This window comes from Mastigoproctus giganteus, chromosome 6 (assembly GCF_048544385.1).
Source record: "Mastigoproctus giganteus isolate SK-2022 chromosome 6, ASM4854438v1, whole genome shotgun sequence".
Classification (NCBI taxonomy): Eukaryota; Metazoa; Arthropoda; class Arachnida; order Uropygi; family Thelyphonidae; genus Mastigoproctus; species Mastigoproctus giganteus.
The window spans coordinates 11,287,846-11,301,890 of NC_143580.1; the positions used below are offsets into that span (position 1 = coordinate 11,287,846).

Below are 14,045 nucleotides of genomic sequence, written 5' to 3' on the forward strand. Positions count from 1 at the left end.
TACCGAAAACTTTGCTCTGGAGACTAAACATGCTAAGGAATCCTGGTTTTATCCTGATAAGTAGCAATAACTTCTAAAATCAAGAATGACGATCATTGATTGGAAGTCTTTGTTTTAGTAATGAAGGAGATAATTTATTGTAAATAAATTTCTTTCGTTCTTTGATTAATTGTAATTATAATACAATTATAGTATGTTTAATGAACTAATTGAGCATTAATTATAATCAGTGCATCAGTAAACAGCTTATCATATTTCAACTGAATGATAAAATAAAATAAAACAAGGCTCGCCTCCGCATATGAAAATTTTTCATTTATCGAAGCTGAACTCCATGTCGGGTTAATATTCCTTTCCTCAATAATCAAGCATTTTTCAGAGTTCACATTGGCATTTCTTTAATGCACATTCCACGCAGAACATATCATTACTTCATACTCTCATTGGCTACCGTCGGATGCTAATACCTCATCAGCGTCACAGCACAACTTTCTCTAGGCCTATATAGGCACGAGCCTTTTCGGCGTTCGCTTCAAGAAGAGAGCGCATGTTATTGTCTCAGGATGCCTTGCGTGTCCACTGTCCTGCTTCTCTGCACGGCACACTTAGCGCTCTCAACACCTGTGGAGCAGACGAAGCATCCTGTAACGTCCAATGTGCCCTATTTTGATGTTCCTTTGGATCCCGAAGACCGCATCCATCTGTACTGGATGGTTGACTACGATGATGAGAGGGTGACGTTAGAAGTTCGAGCTAAAATGAGCGAAATGGATTGGATTGGAGTCGGATTTTCAGACTACGGAGAAATCGCTAATGCTGATCTATGCCTGCTGTGGGTGGATAGATTCGATACACCCCATTTTGAGGTAAGCGAATTTCCTAAATTAAAAATAAATTTTTTTTATTCCAAGAAAACATTTGAGTTTCTCTCAAGATATTACGTTTTATTAACTGCTTGAAATTTTTATTATTTGTATATTTATCAAAGCCATTATTATTTGTATATTTATCAAAGCCATTATTATTTGTATATCTATCAAAAATAAATATACAAATAATAATGGCTCCACTCAGTCTCAAATATTTCTGCATCATGGAAATATAATTTTCACTTAATGACGTCGTTTAAATTAAAATTGATTAGATGGCGTGCCTGAGGGAAAAACGCTGTTATACTGAAAAAATAAAAATAAAATAATAACTGTCTTCTGCTTCTTATGTTTAAAAAATATTGTTCCATCTTCATTAATTTCATATACAATCCAAGTTAAAATGATTTTATTTGGAGCAACGACTATTGGAAAAAAAAATACATTTATTATAAGAACTAGTTACGCATTTAGGAGGCCAAAGGACTGGCAAGATTTCGGAATGGTTGATAACTATTATGCAATTTTTGGCATCGTACAATTTAGCTTTCAAATGCCACGAGGAAACGTTATCCTTAGATGCAGCTGAAAATTCAGGTAATTTTATAATGAAATTAATTTCTAAATATGACGCAGTGTTGCATTAGCATTGCCGTTGTATAAATGAAAACGAAGTCAGATCATTACTTATGCCATTAAATCCAAAATGGACTGGCAAAGTTAATGGCAAATAAAGTCAAGCAGACATTAGTGAACAAAATCAAATATTAAGTATTTTGCAATATTATTAGATTGTACTATGAGATGTTGGCCGCGTGTAGCAAATTACTATGATTTTTGAGATGTACTGAAGAGCATTTCGTGGAATTTGTTTCCGATAAAGAGACAACTGTTGCTAAGCTTACTTATTGTAAAAGAACTACAAGGCGATAAGACTCTTCGTAATAGCTATTGGCACACATTTTACATAATAATTAATCGCTGTTTTTAATTCAGTCATACTTTTGGAGGTTCTGAGACAAGAAAACGATGAATGGACAGCACACTTTCAGCATTTCTTTAAACGCAATGTATGTAGTATTTATAAATGTTATGTAAAATGTTTGCCAAAAAATTAAATTGTATGTCTACTACTGTGGAGAGACTTTTCGGTCATCTTGTACTATATCTCGGTCTCAGTGTCCTGTAAATGATCTTGTGGACATGGGTAAGACAATGGCAGAAACATAATTGGAATGAGTTTGGGTGTGAAAATGCGTATACTAGTCATCAATTCAAGAGTTTTTTTTATTTCTATTTCTATTTTTTTTTTTTTTTTTTTTTTTTTTTTTGTACCATGTGGCTATTACAATGAATCTGTTTTGGGTGATGCTTTCAAATCATTAATGGTGGTCAAAAGGTTTTTGACTTAATTTAAAAAGTATACACTATTTCTCCAGCTATCCGAAGAGGTGAGCTATTTTCAATCAAAAATATCTTTGAAACCTCTTTCCGAAATACGATGGAAATGCAGAATGGATAGCGTCAAAGTTATAATATTTCAGTTAGATGGCATATGCAAAACCTTCTTAACACTGGCGATTTGGCAGCTCCCGAGTGAATCTGAACCAGTTTTAAAGAAAATAGCAGTTCTCGAGTTTGTTCTATCATTGATCATATCGTTTGAAATTAGGAGGATTGGCAGGTAATGTGGAAAGTGTGGTTTTTTTTTTTTTTTTTGGCTGATACTGGATAACCTTACATACTTGCATCATTTGCCACTACTGATACTAATACTAAATTCTGTCTTGGTTGGTTGTTGTTAGATTTTAGGCGCATTAGTAACTTAGGTCATATTGCGCCGTTTATAATATATTTCTAAATTGCGTGTCTTCTTGATCGATTTGCTGTTTTCTGGGCGAAAAACCAGAGTTTCGAGAGAAAAAAGCTATGTAGCATAAACAGGCGGCCAAGAAAGCCTATGGTATCCTATCGATGATTTATCAAACAATATCCTGTAGAGATAAGGAGGTCATAATCCCACTGTATAAGGCAATTGTAAGATCGCATTTGGAATACTGAGTCCAAGTATGGAAACCACCTAAGAAAAAAGACATTGAACTTCTTGAAAGGGTCCAAAGGCAGGCAAATCTCATGATGAAATCGGTAAAAGGGCGACCGTACGAGGAAAGACTTCGATTATGTGATCTACAGAGCTTGGCAACCTTTGGGCTGAACTCATCTCCATTTAGCATACCCGTTGGTCAACTGGGGACAAGGGTCACATTACCAGGAACTTTCTTTCCTTAGTCTCTTTGATTGATAAGAAATGGCTTCAATGGTTTACATCAAACCTAGAGACACCCTATCTCTTAACTCATGAAATCTCTTATCTCTTAACTCATCAAGAAAGAGCTGCATGATCTGGGCCTTTCTGAAGATGATCGTTTCTGTGGAGAAACTGAAGACTGGGAACACTTAATCTCTTCTTGCACCATCTATCTTGACCTCCGGCAACACCTACACACAGATCTTCACCTGACTACCATGCAACCTGTTAGTGCACTAATGAATTCCAAGCAAGCTTTCACAGCTTTTTCCACATTTGTTACTTCTCTCTTCAAGCGAAGACGCCTTATCCTGGCATCAGCTCCTCCACAAACCATCCAGCAACCAGCTCCCAAGTCACGTATAAAGTTCCAGCCTGCTTCTCTGAGCCAACGCTTGATGTGTTCCCCTTCTCTTAATTTCTCCTTGCTGACCTGGATACTTCCTTCTCATTTAGGTGGATGAGAAGGAAGTATCCAGGATATGTGGAATTTTAAGTGCAAAACTTGGAAAAATGCAAACTCGGGCCGTCTCTCCCGAGTAGGATCTGCTGACGACGAGTTCTTCGTCGTGGGATTTTTATGATGTCATGCTTAACCCTTCTGGGGTTAGGATTGCTACTTGTTATGTGGCCTTCACGTAGCACTCCCATGGGAGCATCTGTCTCCCATGACTTTCTCCCCCCTGGGGCTAGTCCCCGTCCTCACTCTTCTCTGATTCCATCCCTAGCAGGGCCCCTTCTCCGTGGCCTGCTCTCTCTCTCTCTCTCTCTCTCTCTCTCTCTCTCTCTCTCTCTCTCTCTCTCTCTCTCTCTCTCTAACTACTTTGTACCCCACCTTTCTTCACTATTTCCTTACTCACGCCTTCGAAACCTTTTTTTTTTGGTCCCTGTCGGGAAGCTCAGTCGACCCTGGCAGAGGCCAGCCAGAGTATAATGCTGCTGGCTCACCTCTCTGTGTTGGTGGTGGGCAACGTGGGGTTCCACTAGGGGCTCTGCAGCCAAGCAGCCAGAGAAACAACAGTAGAACATAACACCATTCTGACACAAACCAGACATTACACTTTTGTGGCTTTTGCAGAGGTTCTGTAATTTTTCACAAAATACCATGGCACAGATGAGGGGAACCACTGGTGACGCCTTCCACAAAACACTATGCCACTTATATGCATCTTAGAGGGTATCTGATTGAGGTTTATAAGGCTCTGAGAGGGGTTAATAAGATGAATGAAGGCGGAACTTTCACTGTTATAAAGAATTCCAGAACTACGGGCCATAAATTCAAATTCCAGAGGAAGAAGTTTAGACTATATTGCAGGAAGTTTTCTTTTAGTCAGCGAGTTGTTGATCATGGAACAAGTTGCCTTCGCAGGTAGTTGAGGCTGACAGTTTGAATAAATTCAAAGATCAACTGGACAGTTACCTACGAGAAGTGCGTAATTCGCATTCTCTTGCCTGTTTTTTTATTTTTTGGCGGTTGCAACAAGAGCCTATGGTTCTTTGCGCTGTATGGCTAAAGTTAATACCTCGCCCGAGGCCGACTAACTCAGCCACGTTGTGAAAAAGGCCCATAAAAATTCTTCGCGTCATTGACGGGATTTGAACTCAGGTTTTTTCTACCCCGTGTGGGGAGGACAGTGATTATACGAACTGTACTATCCTCGAGAGTGTCCTATTCATGTTAATAAAAAAATAATAATAATAATAAGTCAACTTAGAAAAGTTGAAACTCATTACATTACACTTTGTGTCATCTTCAATATTCTCATCTGTTTTTCGGCTCCATGAGTATCAAATGGATTTCAATCTGCACTGAAGGGAACTCGCCACTCTGAAGAAATCAGTAAATATGCTATTCCTTTAAATGTGATATTTACTGTTGATGTTATTTCGAAAATGCTCACGAATCTATAAAAAATCCAGAGATCGTTTCACGATCATCAAATCTAAAAAAAAAAAAAAAAAAAAAAAAAAAAAAAATGTCGATGGAAGGCCTTTTAAAACATTGCCAATATTTAAAAAAATCCTTATACCCTTGTAGATAGCATAGTTGGTATAATCACCGTTCTTCCCCGCGCCGGGTTAAAAAGACCCATGAACCCTATCAACGACGAGGAATTTTTATGGGTCTTTTTCACAACATAGCTGAGTTAGTCGACCTCAGGCATGGATAGCAAGGTGATTTTTCTTTTTTTGTCCAGAAAAACAGGCAGAAAGATCAGGGAACACGCAATTTACGGACACAATACAGACATGGGTATATGAATTAACTTGAATACTGTGTACAGGTCTGGAGGCCTCATTTTAGAAAGGATGTAGAGTTGCTAGAAAGAGTACAAAGAAGGGCAAGAAGATTGGTGAGGGGGAACAAAGAGGTGCTCTTACCAAGATAGGCTTAAGTTCTGCAAATTGTAGCGCCTGGAGACTAGGCACATGCGAGTTGATCTGATTGAGGTGTATAAGGTTTTGAACGAGTTGAGCAAGCTCAATGCTGATGGGATTCTTCATCTTGCTCAGAATAATCACCTGAGAGGGCATAAATTCAAATTGAGGAAAGACAGATGTAGGATAGATGTGCGGGAGTTTGCCTTTAGCCAGCGGGGTTGATTGCTAGAACAGACTTACATCTCTTGTTGTGGAAGTTGATAATTTAAATAAGTTTAAAGCTGAGCTGTACAAGCAACTGGTGTGAATAGATGAGCGAAATGGGAGGATTTTTTTTTTTTTTTTTTTTCTGGCTGATGCTGCATAAGCTTGCTTTCTTGCATCGTATGCCTCTGCTAATGCTAACTTTCCTGATGACTCTAATATAACTGTTTGGTTTTTGGTTTTTTGTAGTTGGATTTAGGAGCGTCGGCACTAAGGCCATATTGCTCTGTGTATACTGTTTGTAATTTGCGTATGTCCTATCGTCGATTTTCTGTTTGCTGGACGAAAACCCGGATTTTCCGGGAGAGAAAACCATGCTACCCTCGCCTGAGACCAACTAACTCAGCCACGTTGTGAAAAAGGCACATAAAAATTCCCCACGTCATCGATGGGACTCGAACTGAAGGTTTTTTCCATCTGGTGTGGGAAGGACAGTGATTCTACCAACTGTACTACTCACGAAGGAAAAAGTAAAGTACAGCGAGAAAATTAACAATATAACAAACTTTAGCTCTTTCAATTATGGTTTTTTGCTCTTTAATGTCATACATAGTAGCAGCAGAGCCATATTAAATTGATTCATGGTAACATTGACTTTTCGAAATTTTATAAAGAAATTTTATTCCTGTTTGAAAACTTTGTATGGCTTCCCTAAGCAGCGTCTTTGCCAATGCTGGACAAACTTACGCCAAGCAGGGCCGCCACAAGTGGGTAGGCGTGGTAATAATAGTTTGAGTAGAACGAAGACAATTTCCCTATAACGAACGGATTACGAGAGACTTTACTGGGAACGCATATTGTTCGCACCTATTGAGGCTTTGAGTCAATTAGTGCTGCTGCTAAGCACGAATTAAGAGCCAAAGGGATTACCATTCTGAAACTTGATGTTACTTTTAAAACCTATCCAACGGCCTGTCCCACATACCCAGAAGTCGCGTTGGTCATCCGATTGGTTTTATACAATCAGATGATCAGCGCGACTTCCGTCGTTCACCAGTATTCAACACGACAGGCAAATAATTCATTTGAAATAAATACAGTACATGACATTGCAAGCACATTAAATCGCTTATCCGGATCTGTGTTTCATATTTATATTTTGCAGTCATAAAATCTTCTTTTTCTTCAAGTTCTCTGCCCTCAGGCAGGTTCAGGGCTTCATTGACGCATGCTTCTCTATCTTGTGCTATACTTTTAATTCCTGCATTATAGAAATGGCTAAATAGGGTTGCTGGGCTAACACCTACAATCTCAAAATCTGTTCTGGTCACCAATCTTAATACGCTTCCTTGGAGGTATCACATCATCTCTAGGAACCTTCTTACCCTCTCTCAGCTTCTATCCGGAAAACTGAAGTCACCAGTTATTTGGGATATCATCGCCAGACCGTCCGACAGTAGAAGATGCCAGTAAAACACCTCCCCATACAGGTCGAAGCTGCGTAGCATGTCCTCCTTGGACAACATGTTTCCACACAACTCCTTCCAAATATTTAACAGATTAGCCATAGACGCTGAGAAACTTTGCAAGGACAGAACCTACAGATCTTCCATTCTTGCAGACATGTATGCCTTAGTCAAGCTCTAGGTGGACTCTCTGTGATACCGCAATATCCACGCTTCGATGTATCCGGATGCACTTTTATTTGTTGTAACTTTATGTTTTTGTACTTGTTGTAACTTTATGTTTTTGTATTTCTTATAACTTTATGTTTTTGTATCTTCACCAGTGGCTGTTTAAGGCCGTATATTGTATCTGGCTCTGTATGCAATGCATATGTCTGTATTTTATGTTTTTTTCTCTGTATATAACTCATGTCCTCTAGCTGCATAGCTGTAAAAGGACAGTTCTTCGGAAATAAATTGATATTAATAATAATAATAATAATAATTTCCTCTTACCGTCCAATCCGTCATTCCAATTCTCCTTCTCCCAACAGTTCTCTTCCCACACATCTACCCCTCAATCCCTTTCCTCAGCATGCTTTCTCTCCTCAATACATGTCCTATAAAGTAATTTTGTCTTCTTAATTCTTTGCAAACATTCTGGCTTCTACTTTCCGCAAAATCTCATTATCACTCTGTCCACGCATTTCACCCTTTCCATTCTCTTCCACATCCACATCTCGAAAGCTTCTAGGCGTCGAATCTCCTCTTTCCCGGGTTCCATGGTTCGGAGCCATATAGTACAACAGTCCATATAAATGTTTTCATCATTTGCTTTCTTAATTCCTCCTTTCAATTTCTTCTCAATAGTTCTTTTCTATTACTAAATGCTTCTTTCCCATTGTAATTCTTGTTTTTATTTCTTCCAGGCTTTTCCCGATTTCGGTCATTATGCTTCCCAAGTAGCTGGATCCGTCGACCTGTTCCAATATTATTCCATCTAATGTATTGATTCTTCTTCCTGGCCACTTTGAAATTAACAATACCTTGGTTTTATCGCTGTTAATCTTCATATTTTATCCTTTATTGTGCTGTTCAAGATGTCCAAGGAGCTCTAATTCTTCATTATTAGCAATCAATATCTAGTCATCTGCAAATCTTATTGTCTTTATCTTCCCCCTTCCTACTTTTACACCTCCTTTCTGCTCTTCTTTGAACTCTTTCATCAGTTCTTCTGCATATAAATCAAAGAGCACAGTGGACATGGAACATTCTTGCCTTACACCCCTACCAATGGGAAATCACGGAATATTTTCAAGAAAATGAACAGAGGAAGCATTGCAAAAGATTCTCGATTCGGCTAATAATATGGATACTATCACTGGCATTGCCGCTTCCTTTCCAGAATTAACACTGTAAGGAAAAGATTGAAAAGACGTTCGATTAAGGACGTAGAGAGGAAGCTATTCAGGATCCGCAACAAAATTTCAAAATTAATTTTTTCTTTTAAATTAAGGGTACGCTAATTTTCTCTTTAAAGACAATATTACTCCATTTGAAGTGTTACAATATATTTTTAAAAACAATTTTACAGATACTTTTTCAAATGTAACAGTTGCATTAAAAATTTATGCAAATGAGGGGAACAAAGGGGTGTTCTTACCAAGAAAGGCTTAAGTTCTGCAAATTGCAGCTTCTGGAGTCTAGGCCCCTGCGAGGTGATCTGCTTGAGGTGTTGAATGGGTTAAGCAGGCTCAATGTTGATGGGATTCTTCCTCTTGCTCAGATTGCGCACTTGCGAGAGCATAAATTCAAATTGAGGAAAGACAGTTGTAGAACAGTTGTTCGGAAATTTGCATTTAGCCAGCGAGTGGTTGAATGTGGAATAAATTTCCATCTGTTGTTGTGGAAGTTGATAGCTTAAATAAATTCAAGCAAGAACTGGACAATCTTTTGGAGCGGATGGGGAGGTGAATGGGAAATGGGTTTTCTTTTCTTTTTTTTGTGGCTGCTGTTGCATAAGCTTGCTTTCTTGCATCATATATCATTGCTAATGCCAATTTTTCTGACAATTTTTCCAGTTTCAGTTGGCTAGGTGAACGGAGTTTTTCAAAATTAAAATTAATGAAAAATTATTTACGATAATGTGTCAACAACTCTCTAATTTGGCAATAATTTCAATGGAAAATGATCATTTGGAACAAATAAATATAAATTAAATACATAATTAATAAATTCGTATCTTTTAAAGCAAGGAAACATAGATTTGTATAATTTTTTTAACATTTCTATTTTATTACTGTGATAGAGAATGATTGCTGTGATTTAGAATTTAAATTTTATTTCCAGAATTTCAGAATGATTTTGTTTGTTGTTTCATAATATTATATGTGAGATATGTTGTAATTCTTTTATTTTTCAATAAATTAATAATAATTATATACATTTCATTTTAATTTTTAATGAAATGTTTTGGGGGGGCAAATTTGATTTCGCTTATTGGGGATGCATAGAGTCGCAGTGGCCCTGACATCAGGAGAATATTCGATAGTCCACCATTGCGAAATTTATAGTTTTTAAATTGCTTCATATGAATAATTTTTATACTATGTATTAAATTAATTATAAAAAAGATACATTAATTAATCCAATATTTTGAATCAATTAACATAAATCGAAATAAAAATCACTGAAGATGAGATATTACAAATTATTCCAACATACAAGGTTAGCTGGTTGTTGTAGGGTTTTAAGGCTGTATTGCGCAGGATATATGTCTGTAAATTGCGTGAATTCTGTGGTCGATTTGCTATTATCTGGATGAAAAATCCAAGTTTCCGGGAGAAAAAACTATGCTGTGAAAAAGACCCATAAAATTCATTGCGTCGTTGACGGGATTCGAACTCAAGTCTTTTCCAGCCGGTCTGGAGAGGACGGTGATTATACCAACTGTGCTACTCACGAGGGGCTTCGATTTTCAAAGAGGAGTGGACCAGAATTTTTTTTCTTCATTTTATTGTATAGACTGGGACCACGATAAAAAAAGATAATTTTTATTTTGCTTGTTCTTAATTGTGCTTAAAATCATTAGTGAAGAACAGCATCTGAACTGATTCTCAACGATTTCAAGATATTTCTAGAAAAACCCAAAGAAATGCAAAGAAAAAAATTGCTGCCTCAAGATATCTCAATAGTCCACACGTGTTTATAAACATCCAAGTGACCCAAGCTCCAAATATATACAGCTTAATGCTGTCATATATGAAAAACTAAGCTGAATGCATAGTTTTCAAATATTTCTTTATTTTTCCTCTGATTTAATTCACATGATGAAAAGTTGCTGTGTCAGCGACTTATGAGCACAATTGAAATGCGTTATGTCAACCTAATGCATCATGTAAGAAACACATGGGCAGTACAGTAGTTATAATCACCATCCTCTCAATACCTTCTGGAAAAAATTTGGGTTCGAATCCTGTCAATAACGTCAAGAACTTTTATGGACGCTTTTCACACCGTAGCTGAGTTAGTTGGTCTCGGGCGAAACCAGCAAGCTTTTTTCGTTCAGCAAAGCAGGTGAACTGACCAGAGGACGCACTCGATTAATCGCACGACGTGTGAAAAATCAGATCGCACCCGTGTGATCTGATTTTTCACACGTCTGTGTGAAAAATCAGAGTCACTGATTTTTCACACAGACAGCTGCCTTCCTCGTGCTATAAATTAATTTCAGCACGCAGTTATGCCTTAATTTTAAACAATTGTATTATCATCAGCCATTTTCAATTCAATGCAGGATGAAAGCCTCTGATCCTGCTGTCTTGATGGCAATAAACAATTGTATGCATCTGCATTACTGCGGTCATTTCAAAGTTCGAAAGTGATGACGAGTGTGTGTGTGTGTGTGTGTGTGTGTGTGTGTGTGTGTGTGTGTGTGTGTGTGTGTGTGTGTGTGTGTGTGTGTGTGTGTTAAGCTTCAACGCAACTAAGGCTATGAGGCGACTGTACACCGTGTCTATAAATTGCAGGTTTTTGTGGGTCGATTTGCCTGTTTCCGGTCAGTTTCCGAGAGAAAACTAGCATGTGACCAAATACACTGGTGTACAAAACTTAAGAACCAACACTATTTCTAAAGGTTACAATCACAAAATCTCTACTTAAGGTACTCTTATGAGATTAGATTCAGTCTCAGCAGCGATTCTGGACGTCAGCTAATCTGGCAAGAGGTTGGCACACGTTATCACCCCGCAAACATCACTGAAAGGGATCGATATGGCGGTCGAGGTATTATCTTGGTCCATCCAAGCGTTATCTTGGATGGACGTACACAACTCCAGATACTGGAAGGCGGTACTGTAACCGGTGCACGCTACTGTACTGAAGTAATCCTTCCCCATGTGCGTCTCTGTTCCGAGGTGCCATTGGCCCCGAGTTCGTGTTTATGGGTGATAACGCCACACCCCAGCGCACTGCAGCTGTTTATATGCTCAAAACATCGAAGGCAGATATTGTTGGGATATCAGAGACGTGGTGTCACACAGATATAAGGGATGCAGAACTGGAATTTGGGGAGTACAACGTCTACAGAAAGGATAGACAGGATAGGAAGGGGGGAGGGGTTATGCTATTAGTTAAAAAACACATAAAAACCAAGGAAGTGAAGCCAGTCGACATCGCTGGACAGTGCAGTGTGGAGTCAGTTTGGTGTGACATAAACATTGGGAGATCAAAACTGAGAGTAGGAGTGTGCTATAGGCCTAATGACTCTGATGAGTATAATAAGGAACTGTACAGGGAAATAGAGTGGGCCAGTAAATCAGAGTGTCTTATAATGGGAGATTTTAATTTCCCAGATATTGACTGGTATTTGGGGGCTGGTTACTCACACACTAGCAGGGCTTTTGTGGATTTATTGGATGATTGTTTTCTACATCAGCATGTTCGGGAGGCAACTGGAGGGAGTAATACTCTTGATTTGATTATCAGCAGTGATTCTTCATGCATTAAGAATCTGCAGATAAATGAACCACTAGGTGGCAGTGATCACAGTGTGCTGAAGTGGGATTTACTCAAAGAGGTAACTACCATTAGGGGTAAAGGGAAGGGTTATTGCTTCCGTAAAGGCGACTACGATGGACTGAGACAGTATTTAAATTCTATACAGTGGGACCAACTGATGATGTTACCAACAGCAAATTCAAAATGGGAAGCATTCAAAGAACTTATCTTGGAAGCTACTAGGCTTTACATACCAACTAAGAAATATTGTTCAAGGTTTAGGCCAAAATGGATGTCAGATGAACTAATGAGGCATATGGCAGAGAAGAAAAATGCATGGGATACTTACAAATTAACACATGACACAGAAACCTATGATAGATACAAGTTGATATGCAACCAAGTTACAAAGGAGGTTAGGCAGGCGAAAGCAGATTACGAGAAATCTTTGGCAAGGGATGCAAAGAAACACAGCAAAGAGTTCTTTACTTATGTAAACTCTAGAAGGAAGGGGATGAATCAGATTGGTCCACTTGATATTGATGGGTCAAGTGTTGATGATCCTGCTCAGGTAGCTAACAAACTAAATGAATATTTTGCATCGACATTCACACATGAGGAGTTATTCAGCAAGGGGAATGCCAGAGGTGTATTCAACTCTAGCAGTAAGCTACAGAATCTTGAAATAACTGGGAGTAAAGTGGAGGAGAAACTGTTGAAGATAAACACAAGAAAGGCACCCGGGGTGGATGGGATCTATCCAGTTATATTAAAGGAGGCAGCAAAGGAAGTAAGCAAACCCTTAGCCATAATTATGAGAGCTTCCTTGGACTCGGGGGAGGTACCCATAGACTGGAAATGTGCAAATGTGACCCCAATTCACAAAGGAGGATCAAAGGCTGACACAAGTAATTATAGACCTGTGAGCTTAACTTCTGTTCCAGGAAAATTAATGGAGGCACTGGTTAAAGAAGCACTGCAGGATCATTTAGACAAGACTTCAGTTATAGCTCAGACACAGCATGGTTTTGTTAAGGGGAAGTCTTGCCTGACCAACTTGATTGGATACTATGATGCAGTCACAAAAGAACTGGATGCAGGGAATAACTTTGATATTATATACTTGGATCTTAGAAAGGCTTTTGATACTGTTGCACATGGAAGACTGCTACACAAATTGGAGCAGTGTGACATTGGAGGCAAATTGCTGCTATGGATAAAGGGGTGGTTGAGGGGGAGAAGACAGAGAGTGGTAATCAATGGACACTGCTCATCGTGGACTGATGTTATTAGTGGAGTCCCTCAGGGCTCAGTGTTGGGTACATTATTGTTTTCTATATTTATAAATGATATTGATGATGGTATATCGGGCTTAATGTCCAAGTTTGCAGACGATACAAAGGTTGGCAGGGTTGTCAAGGACACTACTGACACTATGCTGCTGCAACAGGATCTGGAAAGGTTGAGCAGATGGGCTGAGAGGTGGCAAATGAAGTTTAACATTGACAAATGTAAAGTACTACACATGGGAAACAGCAACCCCAGAGCAACGTATCAACTCTGTGGTACTACACTGACAGTGGTAGAGAATGAAAGGGACTTGGGGGTGGTTGTGCAGGCAGATATGAAGTTCTCTGAGCAGTGCAGACGGGCTGCAAGAGTAGCTCATGGAGTATTGTCAATGACATACAGGAATTTTTCCAGCAGGGATAAGGAGGTGATTATTCCATTGTATAAGGCGATGGTCAGGCCACACCTAGAGTACTGTATACAGGTCTGGAGGCCTCATTTCAAGAAGGATGTAAAGCTGCTGGAACGAGTACAGAGAAGGGCAACAAG

The 14,045-nt window shown here is 38.8% G+C and overlaps 1 protein-coding gene across 1 annotated transcript in view; it reads left to right on the top strand.

Moving 5' to 3' along the window:
* The first annotated feature begins 520 nt into the window (after positions 1–520).
* Tbh (Tyramine beta hydroxylase) overlaps positions 521–14,045 on the top strand; it is a 76,768-nt gene continuing 63,243 nt past the window's right edge. The window contains exon 1 of the mRNA XM_090374952.1: positions 521–866. Coding sequence (XP_090231078.1) covers positions 564–866 — 303 coding nt within the window. The 5' untranslated portion in view covers positions 521–563. The remainder of the gene's footprint in view (positions 867–14,045) is intronic.